The sequence below is a fragment of the Sarcophilus harrisii genome, chromosome 4 (genome assembly GCF_902635505.1).
Source record: "Sarcophilus harrisii chromosome 4, mSarHar1.11, whole genome shotgun sequence".
NCBI lineage: Eukaryota > Metazoa > Chordata > Mammalia > Dasyuromorphia > Dasyuridae > Sarcophilus > Sarcophilus harrisii.
The window spans coordinates 263,395,195-263,416,314 of record NC_045429.1 but is presented as its reverse complement, the minus strand read 5'-3'; the positions used below and the strand labels follow the sequence as shown (position 1 = coordinate 263,416,314).

The 21,120-nt window shown below is 34.8% G+C and overlaps 1 protein-coding gene across 1 annotated transcript in view; it reads right to left on the bottom strand.

Moving 5' to 3' along the window:
- Nucleotides 1-5,431: 5,431 nt before the first annotated feature.
- Nucleotides 5,432-21,120, bottom strand: part of PTCHD4 (patched domain containing 4) — a 40,543-nt gene continuing 24,854 nt past the window's right edge. Inside the window, exon 2 of the mRNA XM_031968617.1 lies at nucleotides 5,432-7,644. Within this exon, the coding sequence (XP_031824477.1) occupies nucleotides 5,975-7,644 (1,670 nt within the window). The 3' untranslated portion in view covers nucleotides 5,432-5,974. The remainder of the gene's footprint in view (nucleotides 7,645-21,120) is intronic.

The window sequence follows — 21,120 nt, the reverse complement described above, 5'->3', positions numbered from 1 at the left end:
CAACTGCTGCGTTTTCACAAACACCTTTTTAATAGATTCCTTTTACTATAGGAATATAGCAAGCATCCTATCCAGAAGATATCAGATCAGGAACCTGACAATAAGAGGTAGTCTTTAAATAGTCTGATATTCTTTTAATGACTGTTTCCCACTATTAAGGAAGTTATTATGTTAAGGCTCCCCTCTGTCTTCACCTCTGTTCATATGAAGTCAGCAAAAAAAGTAGGCTTCTTATCTCTCCCTCCAGATCCCATTTTCTCCTTGTCCACTTTTCCAGAGCACCTAAAAAGATCCCATACCAAAATACCCAAAGGTCAATGGTTTCATGGCAATTTTTGCCATTTAAAGGAATATTTGCCCTGACAAAATCATAAATTTACTTGACTAAACAATATCCCATATCTTATACTGTATCACATGATTCTGTAGACTTTTTTCTCCTTTTTAATCTAGAAAACTATGGAGCCTATTGCTTTTGTAACTGGTTCATAGATACACTAATACTGGTTCTGATATAAAGATCATTTTTTACTTTCTCCAGTGTAAAGCTACTTTTATTTGATAATGCCTTTGGTGCAATTATTTTGAAGTCAAGTCCCAGAACAAACATGAACTCATCCTATCCAGTCCCACTTCACTGAGATCACTTGCAGATTTCTGCTGGGAAAGATTTACCTTAGAATTGTGACATGGAGAGTCTGGTGTTAACTTTCTTGTTTAGATTCAAGATGAATGACTTCAAATAATTATATATTAGGTACGAAGGAGTTTTAAATCAATATTCTTAAATTTGTAATTTTTTCTTTGGTGACTCAGAGAGAGTATGTGTTTAATGGAACTGAAGATATCATCAAGGACTTTGGAACAACTGACCACTTTTTTTTTTTTTTTTATGCGAGTGAGGGATGGGGCACCAAACATCTGAATCTCCAAAGGATAGCATTTTATCCCCAACTTTAGAGCATTACTTTCTATGTTCACCTTGAGAATACAGCTACATGGCATTGAAAAAATAACAAAAAGAAATAAAAATCCAAAAATTTGCCTAATTTCCTCTGGTTTATCACAGAATTTGTCAGAAGTCCCAACAGGCCAGATTCAATCCTGAGAAGAATTCTCTGAGTGTGATAGGTCAGTAATTCCTAAACTAATTGACCATGAAACAACTTAAGGCTCAAAATCAATTGCCAGGATCCATCAAATCTGATCTCCCATCAATGTGAATTTTGAAGCAGTATAGAATAACACCAGCACAAATTAGAATCCTAAAAAGTTCAGATTTGAATAAATGAAATTGAGAAAAAATATGTGGGTAATATTTTTGAGACATAGGGATGAGGCCTGACCTGTATGTAGTTTTATTGATATAGTGAAATCCTTGAAAAGGAAACTCCCTCTCTCTATGCAGGTTAATACTTTTTCTACAATTCATAGACCTAGGGAATTGCCTGTGGGAAATGACAGCCAGTATGTTTCAGAGGCAGGATTTAAACCCAGATTTTCCAAGATCTAGGGCCAGTATTTTATTTACTCTGACACATGGCTTCTCTTTCTGGTACACATTTTAAATAACTAATGATATTCATACATTAACATTTTCCCAAAGATCTTTTTTTTTTTTAATAGCATATTTGACAAACTTTTTCTCCATGAATTGCAGTTTGAAAAATTTTGCTAGTAGTAAATTATTTTTGCTAGTAGAAGTCTATCATTGGATAACATAGAGGGCAGTCCTTTCCCCCTGCCCCCTAGAGAACATTAAAGGATTCTAAGTACTTGGGACCAGAACTTGCTGCAATATTCATGAATGATATGGGATTAAAAAATTATAAATAACCCTGAAAATAGTGACTTGTAAAATCTGTGCAGTATCAGTAATAATACATGCATAGTGTCGTGCATTCACAACTATTTTGGTCATAAAATCATGTTGATGTATTTAGTTTACTTACAGTTTATAAAAATAACACCTAGGAATAGTTCTGAATGGCAAAGATTAATCTCTAGCTCTAAGCATAAGCCTTAGAGGAACAGATTATTATGGGAAATTGCAATGGGTAATTACAAAATGGACAGAGCTTCCACTATAGCCTCCTGAATTTGGTGTGCAAGAATGGCTATACAGATTTGCTTTGACCTATTAAAGTAACTTAGGAGCATCACTTGTTACAAATAATTCTATTGCCTAGAACACAGGTTAACCTAGGTTTTGTGGAAATGACCAACGATGAGTTAGGCAAGGTAATGGATAACACTAGAGTCTTGCTGATATATAATTAAAAAAAAAAAAAGGATAAGCCTTTTGCTCTTTTTAGAGAATCACAGACAATTTTCAAGGAACTAATAGAAGAGCAAAATGCACCATTCTTTAAAAAACAAACAAACAAACACTAGTTGGGTGTGTCTTAGAGATTCCTAAAGGAACATAATATTAGGGGGAAAATCTAAAACTTTTATCCAAATCCATTAAACAATAAAATAAATTCTTTTTTCCCTAGTTAATGAAAATGTTTTTGTATTTTTTGGAGGCCAGTGCATACTTTAAAAGTAGTGAAACTCATTTAGTATTTTGTTAATGAGATGGTAATAGCCAAGGGAACAAAATAAATCATATCTCATACAAATTAATTCCCAAAGAATTTCTTTTTTTCCCCTTCTTTAAATGTTGTCCCATACTCTGTGAATTAAAAACAAACAAATAGCAAACAAATGACAAACTCTTACTTTTGGATAACAAACTGAAAAGTTTGAGAACCAAGTCCTCTTGGACTGACTGGAACACACCACTGTTGAAGATTGGGAAGAGAATTTTCTTTTCATATCTTCTTCTCCAGTAGGATGAGTGAGGATATCTACTGGCATCACATAAAGTTATTAGCATGAACACCATTTGTCAGATAAGTGTAAGCAAATGGAAGTACAGTCCTGAGAAGGCTAGGAGACATCCATGCAAGCTACAAAAAATGGTAAAATGTAAGGGAAAGATTATGTTCTCATGTTTTAAGATCTTTTTAAGTATCCAGAAAATAGGACACTTTATAAATTTCTATTTCCAAAAGGAGATGGAAAGAAATAATAATTGGTCAGATTCTCTTAGTGCTTAAGTTTCTTCCTAGGGCTGAGTAAGACACAGGGAGTTTATTCTAACTCTTAGAGCAAATGATGCTATTTCAATAAATTATTGCTGCAGTGTGCTAAGGGCCCCCACTTTGCTCTGGAAGAGCTAATGTACCTCCCAAAGTGTCATCCAGGTATTGACTTAAGCAATGACAGAGAATCAGATAGAATTCTGAGGCTACAAAATTTTGAAGGGAAGAATACTATTTTTTCCTCTTATTCTTCTGAATGGAGGAATGCTATTAGAACTTATCTGTTGAATTTGGCAGGATGGAAAACTGAACCCTGAATGGAGATAGTTATAAATATGCTTTGCTCCTAAGATCACTAGTCTCCTTTGCATATAAAGTTTCTGCTAAAATCTGTGGTGGAAGTCATATGAATGATGACCGAAGGAAATAAGCTTCTCCGGAATAGACTAGCCCGCCTCCCCATCTTCTCTCAGCTAATCACCTGCCTTGTTTTACAAATAAACCAGAGTTAGGAGAAGATATTGGAAATGGAAGGCAGTTCATGATGACTTTTGCCACCCTTCCATCCCCCAATCAGGAATGGAAATTCTTTTTTTTTTTTTTTTTTTTTTTTTTTTTTTTTTTTTTTAGGAATTTGCATTTCAGATGTGCAACTATGATATAGAGGTTGCCTCCTCCCATCATAGTTCTTCATGAGGCCAATGGCTTAAGTACCTTTAACATGAATCCACAGATAAAGTGAGTAACATAACTCTACCCCTAAATAATTTTTTTTCCTAAATATTGACCTATACAATCTGTGTCTATAGAAATGATCTGGAAGACATTGTTCATTTATTAGAAACTGGATGTACCCAAGGAAGGAAGAAACAAACTTCCCTCATTAAACTTAATTTTTGCTTAGACTTTTTTTCTTAACAGATAGATACATATTCATTTTTGAAAATGTTCTCTTTCCCCTTTAATCCTGAGAAGCATTTTTAGTCAAAGATTGGCGTTCACCAATTGTGAGTGGTGCTTCATGAGTTGGTTTATCAACTTCCTTTGAAAAGGCGTCAGCCAGGATTGAGTTCTACGTTAATTATCTCCATGGCTCTCCCCTTGTTTTTAGCTGCATATTGCCAATTAAAGTACAGATGCAAACTGGCAGGATCCAACAGCCTTCTCCCATACCAGAGAAGGGAAGTGCTGTATGATGTCAGATGAGATGGGAGTTTGCTCAGTCCTGTCTAAATCAGATATCACTTTGCTACTGGGAGTAGGGCAAAAGGCATCTTCTAGCAATCTCTTGTTATTGGAGGTGCAAAGCTAGCCCAAGGAAGCACATTGCAGACTCAGTTCTGTCTGCTAGTGAGGCAAACAGCTGTACACCTTTCACCAAATGGACTTCTCCACTTCATGGAATCTCCTAGAAAAAAAGTTGGCAACAGCCTTGGCCATCTACCACCTGAGAAGATCTGTGATCCCCTAAGAAAGTGGCCCATCTGAGACAATTTGCAGGTAACAAAGATAATGATGTTGTAGGAAGTTATAAGATGGTACTGAAATAGGTATAGTGACCATTATTTAGTGACTGTGGTCTGGTTTAACTTCACATTCACATTGATGCAAGGTACATACTAAAGTTAAGAGATAGAATATTTTATGCTAAGATTCAGTTAGTAGGCTCATGATGAGTGGTGAAGGTCCATTTTACTCTATAGGTTTTCCAGTTTTCTCTCTTTGTCTACATTCACTATCTATATTCCATAGCAGGACAGCTTTGCCATCTAGATCAATGAAGACATTATAATTGTGGTCTACACACATTCACACATTCACATACACACATATACATATGTTATGGTCCATATAAGGAAATCTGCCCATTTGCAGGTGTTATACCTATCTGTAAATGGGCAGATGATCCTGCCCAGAAGGGGAAAACCATTAAAAGACCATTAAAAATCATTAAGACTATTAGCTCTGCTTTGGGATAAGAAAAATAACAAAATCTCTGACCAAGTGGGTACTGTCTTTTTCTGTTATCAGAACACATTTAATGTAACGTTTTCAGAAACAGATTGCTTCATAAATACATTTTAATGTATTCATTGTTTTGTTTATTCTGCTTATCACAAGTCAGAGGTAACTCAGAACATATTGATAATTCTCCTTCAAAGTATATTAACCTTTCAGCTGATTTTGAATGGCCCTAACTGATTTTCTATATTTGGGCAAGACCAAAGTGGACAGTTGCAGAAAAGGCCAGCATGTCTGCAAATGGGCACTTTTTCCCCATATGGATCACAATATATATTAAATACAAATACATGTATATGTATATATTATATATATACATATAAACATATATATATATATATACACATACACAGAAAATGAATTGGGAAGTCCTTTGGTTTAGACTTAAGTATCTACTTCCCAAGTGCATAGGTTTCCTTTGACCAATCTGTTCAGAAAACAAATATGAAAAGTGCCATGGCAATTTTTGATAATTCCTTTTTCCCCCTCCCCTTCCCTTTTTAAATGCTTCCCCCAACAACAATTCTAAGTCTTTTCAAAAATAACTTTTTTGACCTTCCATCTGATATATTACTAATTCACAGATTCTCTTGCAGAATTTCACAATTACTTCCAGAAACTAGTCTATAATGAAGACCAAGATTCCAAAGAGAATTCCTTTTCCGAAAACAAACAAAAAAACTGAACTCTTATTTCCACCCCACCCTAGAAAAAATCTGGCACTTTGATGTATTGTAACTAATCCACTCTGAATCTGGCTTGCTTTGTTACATTTGGCCAGCCCAAGCAGCTGAGGTCTGAGCTTCCCTGCATCTCTGTGCGACATTTGGGAAAAAAAAATTAATTCAGTTTGTCTAAGCTTCTCAGACAGTTGTGACGTGATCAGGATTCTCTTGGATTTCTATGCACTCAATTTCTTCCCGCTCCTTTCGTTTAGCACGTTTCTTTTTCTTGTGGTGTTTTTTGGAGGGGGGGAAGAAAGTTAGGAAAACAGGTAAGATAACAAAACAGTGCAGAAGCGTGCAACTCCCGGTGAGCAGCAAGCATTTGAACAGTGTGAAGGTCAAGTTCGAAGGCACAAACAGGAGGGGGACCAACCCAATAAGAAAAGAAGTAACATTTTGCAAAATGGCTGTCCCATGCTCTTGTAGGGAACTTTTGATACACTGAGTTCGGGTGTGCTCAGTTGCTAATACAAATGTGTAAAGCAGGGGTGCACAGTGATCAATGGAAAAATTTAAAGTGTAGATAAGGCACAAGATAGAAATGCAATCCATGTCTACGTTCCACAGAGTCATTAAGCCCAGAACGCCCAACTCTATTGAGGTGACACTGAGAATTAGCCAGAAATTTCCCAGAGGATGGATCACTAAGAAGAAAGTTAAAATTAATATTAATAGGACTCCAAAGCCAGCAATCAGGACAGGCATGGTGACAGACAAGCCATAGTGATCCATGAAAACAAAGGAAGGATTGAACACAATGAACCGAATGCTCTTGGCCAGAGATAGGGGCCTGAGTTTATCAAGTACTTGTATTACTTCCTTCTGCTTGTCTCTGCTAGTTCTGGCCACCAGATACAAGCGAGAAGCAATGATATTGCTTTCATCTCCTGCCTTGGAGAAAATAATATCATTTCGGAAGTGCTGGAACTCTGACTTTTTTAAAAAGGAGTTTTGCAGGACACTTATGAAGTCACTCTTGTTACTCGCACTGATGTTGCTGACTTTCAGGAACTGGTAATATTGTTCAACCCAAGACACTGCAGTGAAGCCGCTGCAAAGTCTTCTTAAGTCTTCCTGGACAGTGCCATTCCAGTACTCAAGAGGCTCATATACATAGAATCCAATGACTGGACTATAATTGCTGAAGTACTCTTGCTGCAGGATGGCATAGGAGACGCTTGGGGAGTCACTGGCAAGCAGGCTGATGATGTTGGCCCCATCACTGATCTGCAGACAGCCCATAAAGGAAAAGGAAGCATAAATGAGATAGAGGATGACAACAAATGGCTTCACGTAGATATTTGTGATCCATTCATTATAATGTTCCCGGAGAAAATGCTGAATGAAGTGGTTCTGGTAGGGGTTGGTCTCATGATGAGAAGTCTGTTGATGTCCATCACTCATCACCGTCTGGAACCAGACAGGCTTACGATCTAGGTATTCTGCAGAAGGAATTTTGCAGCAGAAGATGCTGTGGTAACGGTTCTGCTCTAGTTGGCCAGCAAAGACCAGGCAGGAGCCAAAGAAAGAGAAAATGTAGAAGTAGTTCAATAGGATGGAGACACACATGTTCTGACAGAAGACCTTCACGGCCTCAATGTTGGTGAAAGGGCTGGCGCCCATACCAAACGTAATGAAGTACAAGGAGCTGGTCATGGTGTAGGTGACCATCACATCAGAATAGGCATCTGCAACCCTGTCTTTGAAGGGCAGGTTCTCTCTGGTTCTCCGCCATCCTGATAGAAGTTCAAATACTCCCTTTGTTCCATGACCTACAAATAACAATACAGAATAAATGAATACAAATTCTTATTCTGCAGTTCAAAGGTTCTAAAACTTTTCTTGCTCATAGCGGAGTATTATTCTTTGCCATGAATACTCACTGGCACATTGACTGCTTAAGATGGCAATACTCTATAGGAGAAGTAGGAAACTTGAACATACAAATTACAAGTATTAATTCTAGGCAATTAGCTGGAGACTCACACATATCCAGGTGATTGGAAGTGTAAGTTCCATACAATTGATGGGGGGCTCCTACAATGTCTATGTGAAAATAATAATAATAATCAGCATTTATATAATGCTTTAAGATTTATGAAGCATGTTACAAATGTTCTTACTTTATTCTTACAACAGTCATGGAAAGTAGATTACATATTGACTATAAATTCCAAACATTTTGGAGTACACCTGGTATATTGTGGAGTATATCTCTTAAGAACCATGATGTAGTTTTAGTCAATTCTTGGTGTACTGGCTATGCTTAACATTGAGCTTAGATAGGAATATGTATATGCACACACACATGCATACCTCTTGAGCTTCTGGGTTCATTCCTCTTAGAAATCCTATACAACTGGTTATAGATTTTTGGCTCTCTTGACAAAAGTCTCTAAAAGTTGATCTACCAAGGCAAAATATGTTCTGTATCTGATTTAGCATATTTAAATTTTGGGGACAAGGCTAAAGAGAAGATTCTTTGCCTCAAATGTTAATCCAATTTTAATCACTGAATGGGTATGATTTCAGTCAAACTGTTGAACACTTAATTTAAAAAGACCAATATCTACCATTTCATCCAGGGCCATCTACAGTCATTTTCATCAATATTATCAGAAGTTCATCACTCTTTCAACTAGACAATGTTTCCTCCCTCAACCTATTCAAAGTTGGATTATATGAAGGATACTATTACCTGAGGTGCTTCATTTAGGAAGCTGCAAGGTGATGTTAACCATTTTAAAAAAAAAATTGAAAATGTCCAAATTTCCATTTTTCCCATCAGAAATAAATGCAGAAAACTAAGTGGCTGACAAATTTCCATCTCTAGAGAGTTAGAGTGATAGGTTGTAAGCAACTCAGATCTACTGCTTGCTTTATAACCATTAAACATTCTGGAAGCACATACAAAGTGAATGTTTTCAAATGACTGACTGATAGATCAACATGACTCATTATCCATATTAATTCATGTGTTCTTACTGATTTGACTTCTAAGAACTTCTTGCTTAGATGATTAAGTAAATGCTTTTGGGGCTTTGGTGAAAGAATACGTATGCATACATACACAAACATTTACACAAATGTGAAGAAGGTGCAAAAAACCAAAAGTACCATTCTAAAGAAATAGTTTTCTTTTTATGGTCTATTATTTGGACATGATGCTTTGTTAATATAAATCCCTTTCATAGAATTTAGAATATTAAACATGAAAGATATCTTAGAGAGCTTATGGTCCAACCCTTAAATTTTCCAAAGAAAAAAACCTGAGACTCTGAAATAAAGCTAGGAACCTAAAGCCAAATGAGTAGTAGAAGAGCAAGATTATAGCCAGGTACCCTAATTTTTAGTCAGTACTCTTTTCACTACAGTGTTGATAGGTTATTTAGGGTTGAAAGGCCAATCTCGTAACATATATATAACATTCATCCCACTTTCATAAACTAATGGAGCATTTGATATAATGAATTATCACTATTTGTCCCTAAGGATATTCAGAACTCTCCCAGTTTAAAAGATACCTTCCCAGAAAAATTTATAGGCAAATTAAGATCAGTTACCAGTTTAAGCCAAGATCTAATACTTGTAGAAGAGAAATAAATATTTAGGAAAGGAACACTTCCCTCAAAGATGTTGTTTGGAAATATGATTTGAGTTGCAAAACAACAACAACAGGTTGGCCAAAAACCCAAGGCACAAAACAGTGGCACACAAAACACTGATTGATAAAAAATACATTTTCCTGGAATTTAGAAAAATCTAATCAAGATTTTAAACAGAAAAGGAAAATGGAGAAATAAACTACATGTAGATATGGTACGATGGAAATGATTCTTGAATCTGGTGACCTGGATTCAAATTGAGCCTTTGATGTTCAATACTTGCATGACGTTTGACAAATCATTTAGCTCAAATGAGCCTCAATTAGCTCATCTATAGGGTTATGGAGGGCACATTCCTGGAAATAAGGAGATAGGTAGGTATGAGATACATGATGTGTTGTAGAATAGAACCATTAAGATCTGGAAATTGAAAGGATCTGTGAGGTGAAAGAAAGCTATTGAAGATTAACATGAGGGATAAGAAGAATGAGTTTCAATGGAAATGGAATTGGGGAAATATAATGAGTTTAGATTTGGACATGCTGAGTTTGAGATATTAAACTGATGGGCCAATATATTTTTAATAGTTACAGTACTTTCCATAATTACTATCCTGTGTAGTTTCTTTGACTCATTTTTAGTCTATATCTAAGTATTTTGTTATTTTTTTATAATTTTTTACCTTTGAGAAAGTAAATTATTCAATATTGTTTTCAGTAGAATGTGTACACGCTTAATACCCACATTTATACATATTTGTATTGAAATAGTAAGAAATTTTAAGTAGATTGGAAATATGTCCTCTCTTTAATTTAGGCTAGCATTTCATACATCTAATATCTCTAGTAGAAGTGGTGATTAGGGTACCATGATCACCACCACTACAAGGCTTTAATTCTACTTTTAATTCTATATGAAAGAAAAACTTAAGGTCATTCCCCTGGAATTTGTAATAGAATTGACATGTTCCAGGAATGCTAGGTGTCCTTTGCTTTTTATGTACAGTAAAGATGATTTCTTCTTTTCTTCTCCAGAGAGATTGTCATGTATCCAGAGAAAATCAAAAGTACAAATGAGAAACTCAAGGAGCATAAGGATTGAGAAAGGGCTATTGGATTTGGAAATTAAGAGATTTGTCATTTTAAAGAGAAAAGTCTCAGTTAAATGATGAAAGTAGAAACCTAAGCTATAAGAGATTGAGAAGTAAGTGAAAAGAAAGTGGAGGCAATGAATGTAGACAGGTTTTTATAGGATCACAGGATAAGACAATTAGAGCTGGAAGGAACTGGAGGTATCATATAATACAATATTTTCTCTTTACAAATAAGGAAACTAAAGATTAGAGCAATTAAGTGATTTGTTCAAGTCACACAGGCTTTAAGTACCAGAATTGGGATTTGCACGCACAACTTTTGATCACAGATGAAAACTTGCATATAGTTTCAACAAATAATACTCAAAAGCACAAATTGGGGCACACATTGGGTCAATATCACCTAATCTGAAAAGGTCTTAGGGGTTTCAAAGTACTATAAGCTTAACATGAGTTAAAAGTGTGATGTAGCCAATACATTTTTAAGTGTCAATAAAAGAATCTTAGTGTTCAGAATAAAAGGGAAAGAACAATGACACCAAGAAACAGATTCTGGTTATACTATATACACAATATTTCAGTAAATTTTGAGCAATACATCTTATATAGGATGTTGATCAACTGAATGAAGATCATTTGTATTGTGTTAAAGGACTAGAACTTTATTTGGAAAAGAAGAGATTATAGCTGTCTTTAAGTATCTGAAGGGTTGTCATGTAAAAGATAGGTTAAAGTTGTTTTGCCTGATTCCAGAAGAAAGAACAAGGAATTTTAAAAAATGGAAGTAGAGAAAATGCATTATGTAGTCTTGATATCTGAAGAAAACACATATAATAATCTTCTGACTTCCTTATAATTGGAATTATTCAAAGAACTCTTAATCACTAGAAGAAATGGAACAAAGACCAAATTATTATTTCTTAGGTGGAATTTTGGAAGATATTCTTGGTTAAGCATGATCTCACTTATATAAAGTAGAATCTTAACCTTCCAACTTTGGGATTTTGTGACTCTTTGGGATTGTGGTCTAATTCTTGCCCCTTCATTCTTCTCTGAACACATAAAGAAAGGGTTGAGGACAGAGGAGGGGAAAAATAGTGTTTCTTCAATATCCTTCTCTTTATCTGAGACCCTTCTACCTAATGAATCTACAAATTACCATGTGCTACATATCATATAGTGACTTTCAGAGTGATTGGAAATCTTCTTATTGTGCTGCTATTACACTTGAAGACACAAAGATAGTATAGAGAACTTTGGAATCCTGTGAATGGACACAAGCCATACTTGGGCTGCTCTCCAAGAATGCCATTAAGAAGCATATTTTACTGAAGAAAACAGAATGACTCACTTTCTCTGGTTCCCTGGGGCAAAGAAAATGTACTTCTTTGTGTCATTTAGCTAATGGAATTATGGATTATACTGTTCAATTTAGTGCCTTAATGATAGTTACTTAATAAACTGGACAAGTCACAAACTTCCTTGAATTTCATTTTTTTTTTAATTTGTGGTAACACATGGCTGGACTTCTTGAGCGTCTTCCAGTTCTTTGATTCTGGTATCAATATTAATTTTATTTTTTCTTTATTAACTAAATTGTTTGATAAAATCTCCATAAGAAAACACATTAGAGCCTTGTCTGCAGTCTTTTGATAAAATAGCCTGCCTTGATATGTTTGTCTAATGAATGAGTGGATGGAAAAATATGAATGAATAGATGAATGGAAAAAGTTCTTTTAAATGATACTTGAACTGGATCCAAGATAGACTCATTTTATCAATTTCAACTCAATGCACAACAGAGGTTCTACTCTATCTTATGATTATTTCTAGTTTTATGCATGGAAACTCCATTGTGGGCACTCATTAATAGGATTTGTTACTGTTGGTTCATGATGAAAATTAAGCGTTGATAAGTGGTTTTTCCTTTATTATGTTCTCCTGGTTATGTTACTGCCCCAAGCATGTGACCTAATTCTTTCTTTATACTCATGGGCATGGCTTCTTAAGATCAGTGATACATAGGGTTCACATAGTGATACACAGGGAATGAAGTAAAGCAGAGAAGAGCAGAAGAAGCAGGCTATCTCTTTTTCTTTATGAAGAAGACGAGTGCTAAAATCCATCTTTTAAAAGTTACCTCTTTCTCTATAGAGCCAGAGAAGCTTAGAAATGGAAAAGATCTTTGAGGTCATAGGATTATATAAATGTAGAGCTAAAGAGGGTCATAAAGATCATCTAATCTAAGAGATGGGACAAGTATAATACAGAGAAGTGACATCTCTTGTTCTGTACTATTAACTACTTTCTTAGACATGACTATTTCATTAGGAACTATAGACAACATTTATTCTACTCTTATTTACATAATACTCATGAATCACTTTTATATTTGGTCGCTACATCTGTAAAATGACAACAAAGTATCTAGTAGATAGGTATAGTCATAATATGAACCTAGAAGAAGTACAAAGATAATGATAATGTTTGTAGAAGAAGCTAATAAAAAACTAACAGTGTGATGAAGGGAGTAGGGTAATGTTTGAAATTAGTGGTTCTTATTTTTTATGAGACAACTAACAATATTTCATATACAAAGAAAATTTTGTAAAGAGATTTCTATTATCTTATTTTTAAGTTATCTTCTTCGATAACTTTAAGACAGTATCATTCCCATTTTGTGGGTAAAGAAACTGAGACCCTGCAAGGCAAATGCCTTGTTTAAGGTCAAAAAGATAGTAAAAGATAGGTAGGATTTGAACTCAGATCTCTCGTACCAAGAAATCTTTTTTCAATCATTCCAGGCAGCTACCCCATCTATTTACCATGCTAAGAAAGAAAGCTCCAACTTGTGGAGCCTGAAGAAATTCTGTTTTTTTAACTAAGTTGTTACTCTTCTGGTTTAATAGAGAAAGCATGAGGGAGAATATCAGTGAGGAAACTTAGCTCTTCTAAACCCAAAACTAATATCCTATTTCATATGTTCACTACTTTTCTACCTGTGAGATCACCTGGTTTTTCCACAATAAACAGAGTTAGATCATGCCCACTTCTCTCTTATCTTCTGGCATTTTGCCTGATAGAATGAAATAGGAGCATGAAAAGGATATTCTACTTGCTCTATAAAAACAACCTGTTCTATTGATTAATTATTGGAATGTATCCACTACTGAGATCCCTGGGTACCAGTTACCTCAGCCACACAATAATTAATTTAATTTTTCATTACTTTATAACCAAGCTGAATTTCTCCCTCATCTCAGCATATACTTTAAATGAACAGATGGACCTAGACTGCATTAAAATTATCTAGTGGTTGAGAGCCACAGAGTTCTAGGTTTCCAAAAAAAAAAAATAAGTACAGAAAACATTCTACCTTGCCTAAAGAATTTTCACACTGGAAACTTTTATCACTAATATCCAGTTGCCATTAGGGTAAAAATCCCCCAAATCTGTTACTCTTTTGGAGTCATGGAGAAAGTATGAGATCTATATTACATTTAATTGTTTTTTAAAATCTTGACAATTTTCAGGATCTAAGAAAGATTCTAAAGTTAGAATCAGTTTCTTGAATAGAGAGATATCTCCCTTAAATGAGTGTATTTTATGGTATTGAATCCTGAATCAAATTGTCAATATTTCATTATCTTTATACTTCTTCTAGGTTAATATCATGACTATTCCTATCCATTAGATAGTTTTTTGTCATTTTACAAACGTGACAACCAATTATAAAAATGATTCATAGGCATTATGTAAATAAGGACAGAATAAATGTTATTTATAGTTCCTAACTAGTCATGTCTAAGAAAGGGCTATCAAATTCTGCATACCCTTTGATTCAGCAGTGTCTCTACTCTATCCTGAAGAGATCATAATGGAGGGAAAGGGACCCACATGTGCAAAAATGTTTATGGCAGCCCTTTTTATAGTGGCAAGAAACTGGAAACTGAGTAGATGCTCATCAGCTGGAGAATGGCTGAATAAATTATGGTATATGAATGTTATGGAATATTATTGTTTTTATAAGAAATGATCAGCAGGATGATTTCAGAAAGGTCTGAAGAAACTTAGATGAACTGATGCTAGGTAAAGTGAGTTGAATCAAAAGAACATTGTACACATCAACAATACGATTATGCAATGATCAATTCTGATGGATGTGGTTCTTTTCAACAATGAGGTGATTCAGGCCAATTCCAATAGACTTAGATAAGTCTGCATCCAGAAAGAGGACTTTAGGGACTAAAAGTGGATCACAACATAGTATTTTCATGCTTTTTGTTGTTGTTTGCTTGCTTTTTTTCTTTCTTATTTTTCCCTTTTTGATTTGATTTTTCTTGTACAGCATGATAAATGTGGAAATATGTATAGAAGAATTATACATGTTTAATATATATTGAACTTCTTAGTGTCTAGGAGAGGGAGTGGAGGGGAGGGAGGGAGAAAAAAAATTGGAACACAAGGTTTTGCATGGGTGAATGTCAAAAACTTTGCACATATTTTGAAAATAAAAAAACTATTATTTAAATTTTTTTAAGAAAATGGGGATTCTAAAACTAGAATAATAATAACAACCTATCACCTCAACATTATTGTTGTGAATTTTGTTGGATCCATATCTTCCTCTTAGTTCCTCTGAAGAACACAAGAAAGTTTTTACTTTTCATAACTAATTGAATAGGTATTTTCCATTTCCTTCAGCACATTTTTGATCTCTAATTCTTTTTAAAAGATGACTATTTTCTCTCTTTCGGTCTCTTTCTGTCTCTGCCTCCTCCCCTTCTCCCCCATATCTTTTTATCTACCTACTTATCTACCTACGTACGTATCTACCTACCTACCTAAACTATCTCTGGGTTTTGGGTACTGATTTAACAGGGGCAGTTCCAATAAGCATTTGCATGGGTCACTGACTTGTATGGATTTTCAGGATGTTCAGCTAACCAATATTAGGAGTGCTAACTTATCTTCATGACAACATTGGTCTTGATTAAATATGTAGTTTCACTAATAGGTATACATAACCACCAGCAGAACTGATGCACTGATCTCAGTGGAACTGGCACATGGTACTTGTCCATATACTTAACACTATTAAAGCCATATGGTAACAGACATTATCAGAATTAGAGGTTTATTCTATACCATGATGATCATCATTTCTATGTTTCCAGTCAAGAAGTTCATGAATTCTTCTGGTATAGGATCATGGTAATGGGACCACACTGATGGTAGGGTGTTGAGGCAAAATGATCAAGTCTTTGGATCTGGAAATTCACTGTTAAATTCACCCTTTGTGTAAATTACATGTTATTTTACCATGGACAGAGGTTTTAACTGATGGATTAGGACAGGTATTTCATCATCAATGATCCCAGGAAAGATGTGTCTTACATAACTTTGGATTGTCAAAAAATGTGTAGTCAGATATGGGGAGAGTACGGGTAAGTCTTTCATTATATGTGACGACTAAGATAATCAATAGATATGGTGAGACGACTCTTAATATTGGGTGTAAGAATGATATTCTAGTTTCCATAGACATACAGAGAGTAAAGATTGATTGAATTTTTAAATAATCAAAGGATCATAGTTCATAGCTAGAAAGGTCAAAAGGACTTTAGAGGGTCACCTAATCCAATTCCTTTCTTGTAGAGATGAAATTACAGAGGCCTAGAGATGCTAAGGGATTTGCTTAAGGCCACACAGCTAGTTAGAATGTAAGTCAGAATTTAAATTCAAATTCTCTGGTTCCAAATCTAGCATTCTTTCAACAGAGTCTAAATTGCTTCCAGGCATTTACTGGCCTGGAAAGAGTCAATTCTTAACTCAGTCCTAGAATGAAATTCAAACCTGAGAGGGGTTCACTGTATAATGATATTAAGATCTAATATTTATATATCACTATAAGGGTTACAAAGCATTTTGATTAAATTTTCTCATGGCAGGAGCCAAAGGAAATATTATTAATATCCCCATTTTAAAGATGAGGAAATGGGTCAGAGAGGTAGTGATATGTCCCTGTAATTTTAAGTAGTATTTGAAAAGAGATTTAAATCCAGTACTTGATTCATCATATCACACTGTCTTTGGAATCAGAAAGACCAAAATTCAAGTCCATCCTTTGACATTCCTTGTGTGAGACCACAGGACAATAACTTAATCTCTGAGAGCCTTAGACCATTGCCTAAGACTTTAAGTTATTGATATTTTGTTTACCTGCAATTGTGTGGGAAGTTTTCACACCAGACTGAAATAAATGCATTTATTTCAGAATTTAGATATTATGAGAATCAAGTTCTGTGGGTTGCATTGAAATGTTTCTTAATCATAATTTAGAGAGTGATTCTCTTTTAAGTTGTTTCTATGGCTGATTGAAATTGATGGAAGTGATCGGAATTGAACTCAAGATCTCATAAGCCACAGCTATATTTAGAAACTAGCACCAAAAAGGGAAATTAATCTTGTGTTTTAATTACAGTTTTCTGAACTGAATGCAGCAGTTTGCTGCATATGCAAAATAGATATTCCCTGACATCATTCATAGGCTCTATGTAACTTTACTCACTTTTTAACTTAAGATGTGGCTTAAACTTTAAACTTGAGTTATTGATCTCTTTTAGGTCTAGCAGGGAGCTGACACAAGGGAATATTATCCAGAGGAGTGTTAAACAGAACCTCTTGCTAGAATATAAGTTGTATAAGGACAGGTATTTAAATCACCAACTTCTTTATTAAATTGCTATATATAATGGTAGAGACAAGATGGAAGAGTTAAGGCAAGAGCTCACTGGAACTCTCCAAAATTATCCTCCAACCAACTTTAAAATTACACCACAAATAAATTCTGGAGTGGAAGAATCAAGAAAAAATCAGGATGAAAAAATTTCTTAAGAGGTTGGCAGGAAAGGTGTGTCTTATCGAGTGGTGGTTGGGCCCACAACACACTGTAGTAAAGATCTGTGATAAGGCAACCAACAGGTCTTAAAGACACCTGTAACAGTAGAAGCATCAGCAGTTTAGGGAATTAGCCTACAGACTGTTAAGGAATCAGACAACTAGTTGTAAGGACATTATAAAGGACCCTTTTTGCTGGCACTGGGTGCAGGATCCAGTTGTTCTGGGCCCCAAGCAAAAGGAGTAGCCCCAAGGGAGCAGAATTCCTGGTCATGGTTTCAGGGCACAAAAAAATGCACAAGGTTACTCACAGAGGAGCAGGAGCCCTGGTCTAAGACAGAAAGGAGTACCAAATTCCTGAGCTTCCAGGTAGAAGAGAAAATATTGCAAGCATCCAGAAAAAATAATTCAAATATCATGGAATCAAAGTCAGGTTAATAAAAAATCTAGCATGTTTTACATTAAAGAATCAAAAGGCTTTGAACATGATATTCCAGAAGGCAACAGAGCTAAGATTACAACTAAGAATAATCTTCCCAGAAAAATTAAGTATAATCCTTCAGGGGATAAGGTGGAAATTTAATGAAATAGAGAGTTTTTAGAATTCCTGATTGAAAAAAAAAAAAAAACCCAGAACTGAATAGAAAGTTTGCCTTTCAAATATAACTCAAGAGAAGCATAAAAAGATAAACAGGAAGGAGAAATCATAAGGGATTCAATAAGGTTATACTATTTACTTTCTTATACAGGAAGATAATATATCTAATTCCTAAGAACTTTATAATTATTAGGTCAGTTAGAAACAGTATACATAGACAGAAGGCATGAAAGAAAATTGAATATGATGAGATGAGTAAAAAAATAAAATTAAGGAGTAAGAAAGAGGGATAAAATGGGAGAAGGGAAAATGGAGAGTTAAAATGGGAGAAATTAGCATAACTAAAAAGAAAGGAAGAACTTTTAAAATGAAGTGCAAGAATATAGGAGGCAGGGAATACTTGAATATAACTGTTATTATAATTGGTTCAAAAAGGGAACAACATACACACTTATTTGGGTATAGAAATCTATTTTATTCTACAGGGAAGGAGAAGGAAAATGAAATAAAAGAAGGGGGGAATAATTAAAAAGGGGAGAAAATTAGTGAGACAACCCTCACCAACAATATTGTAAATGTTAACGTGAATAATTCACCTATAAAATGGAAGGACATAGAAGAATGAATTAACAGCCGGAATCTGAAAATATGGTGTTGACAAAAAGCATACTTGAATTAGAGAAACACATAAATATAAAAAGACTATGAAGCAAGGCACAGAGTTTTCCTTAAAATAATTAGTGTTTATCTAAAACAATAATGCAGTATTATCTGTAATGGGAATAAGCTAGCAGCCTTCCCAGTAAATTCAAAAATTAAGCAAGGATACTGATAATCAGCTCTATTATTCAATATTGTATTAGAAATGCTAATTATAGTAATAAGACAAGAAAATGCTATTGAAGAAATTAGGCAATGAACAAAAATATTACTCTCTGCATGTGGCATGATGGTATATCTAAATCATCCTAGAGAAACAACTAAATAACTCATTGAAACAATTAACTTCAGTAAAATTTTCAGGATATAAAACAAACCCATACAAATCTTTAACATTTCTATACTAACAAAGTCCAGCAGCAAGAGATAGAAATAGAAATTGCGTTTAAAACAACTGCAGACAATATAAAATAATTAGCAGTCTACCTGTTAACACAAACATAGAAACTATGTGAACATAATTACAAAATGCTTTCTACACAAATAAAGACAGATCTAAACAACTGAAGAAATATTGTTTGTGGATAGGCCAAGCAAATAAAAAAAGAACAATTCTACCAAAATTATTTTACTTATTTAACCAATCAAATCACCAAACAATTTTTTAGAACTAGAAAAATCATCTGAGTCAAATTAGTAAGAACACAAGTGATTCCCCAGTTGAAAACAGTTAATGAATATGAACAGGCAATTTTCAGAAGAAGAAATTAAGGCTATCTATAGTTATATAAAAATGTTCTAAATCACTGTTGATTAGAGAAATACTAATTAAACAACTCTGAAATACAACCTCACATCTATCAGATTGTCTAAAATGACAGAAAAGGAAAATGACAAATGTTGGGGTTTATATGGAGAAAAATGGAGTACTAATATTTTGATGGGATAGTTGTGAATTATTCCAACCACTTTGGAAAATAGTTTTAAATTTTGCCAAAAAGGCTATAAATCTGTGAGTACCCTTTGGCCAACTTTATTTATAGTAGGCTTTTTGTGTGCTGGCAAAGCATTAGAAATTGAGGGGATGCCCATCAATTGGGGAATGGTAGAACAAGATGTGGTATATGACAGTGAAAGAATACAATTGTGCTATAAGAAATGACCAACAGGATGGTTAAAAAAAAAAAAAACAGGAAAGATATATGAACTGATGCAAAGTGAAATAAGCAAACCCAGAACATCATGCATAGTAACAGCAATATATACAGTGATTACCTGTGAATACTTTGCCATTTTTAGAAATACAATGATCCAAGATAATCCTAAATGACTTACGATGAAAAATGCTGTCCATCTTCAGAAAAAAGAACTAATGGACTCTGAATACAGATTGAAGTATGCATTAAAAAAAGCAACAGAATTTTTTTTCTTCTTCTTCCTCTTCCTCTTTCCTTCTCTTTTTCCTTCTCCTCCTTCTTTTTCCTTTCCTCCTTCTCCTCTTCCTCCTCCTCTTCCTCCTCTTCCTCCTCTCCTCCTCCTCCTCCTCCACCTCCTCCTCCTTCTCCTCATCTTCCTCTTTCTCCTCCTCTTCCTCTACTTTCTTGTTACCAGTTTCTTTTGTAACCTGGCTAATATGGAAACATATTTTGTATGATTGCATTTGTATAATCTACATCAAAGTGAGTGGTTTCTTGAGGAGGAGGAGAGGAGGGAGTGAATGTGGAATTCAAAATTTAAAAAAAAGTTAAAATTGTTTTGACCTGTAACTGAGAAAAATAATAATAAAAGGAAAACATTGTCATACATTGTAGAGGGCTTAAACTCTGAAAACATGTGCTTGAATCAGACAGCAGAGTACTTAAGGCTAATTATCTATTCAATGTGAGACAATGGTTCTATAGACATCTATTTAAATGATATGATAATGTGATGGCTCTTCTCTTGGCACTTGCTGAATGGGTGGTAGTGAGGTAATTGTAGGCAAGGATTGGAGGGCTGAGGGAGAGAAGTCAGAATTACTTGGCTGCAGGACTAGGAAGAGAGAGGCTGGAGACTTCAGACTCCAGGATCCAGGATACATCTTTGGCAAGCCATATGGCAGGTCTCCTGCCTCCTTCACTTCTCCCCCTAAAGACCAAGAACTTTGATTGATCTTGACTCTGACTGATCTTGAGGCCTTCCAGGGAGCTAGCCCGGACATTTTAATACACTATGTAAATGCATACATACAAATATGTGTACATATAAATTTTTTTCACTTGGCTTTGCTTGATCTTTAGTGATAATGGGAATTAAAAGGATTATATCTGAGTGTCTTAACTAAGGGAGATCAGGCTTAGTTCAGTGCTTAAGCAGCTGTGGCTTTGTATTACTTGCATTAGTTATGGTTGCCTTAAATCTGCATAGCAAAAAAGTGAAAAGGGAAATT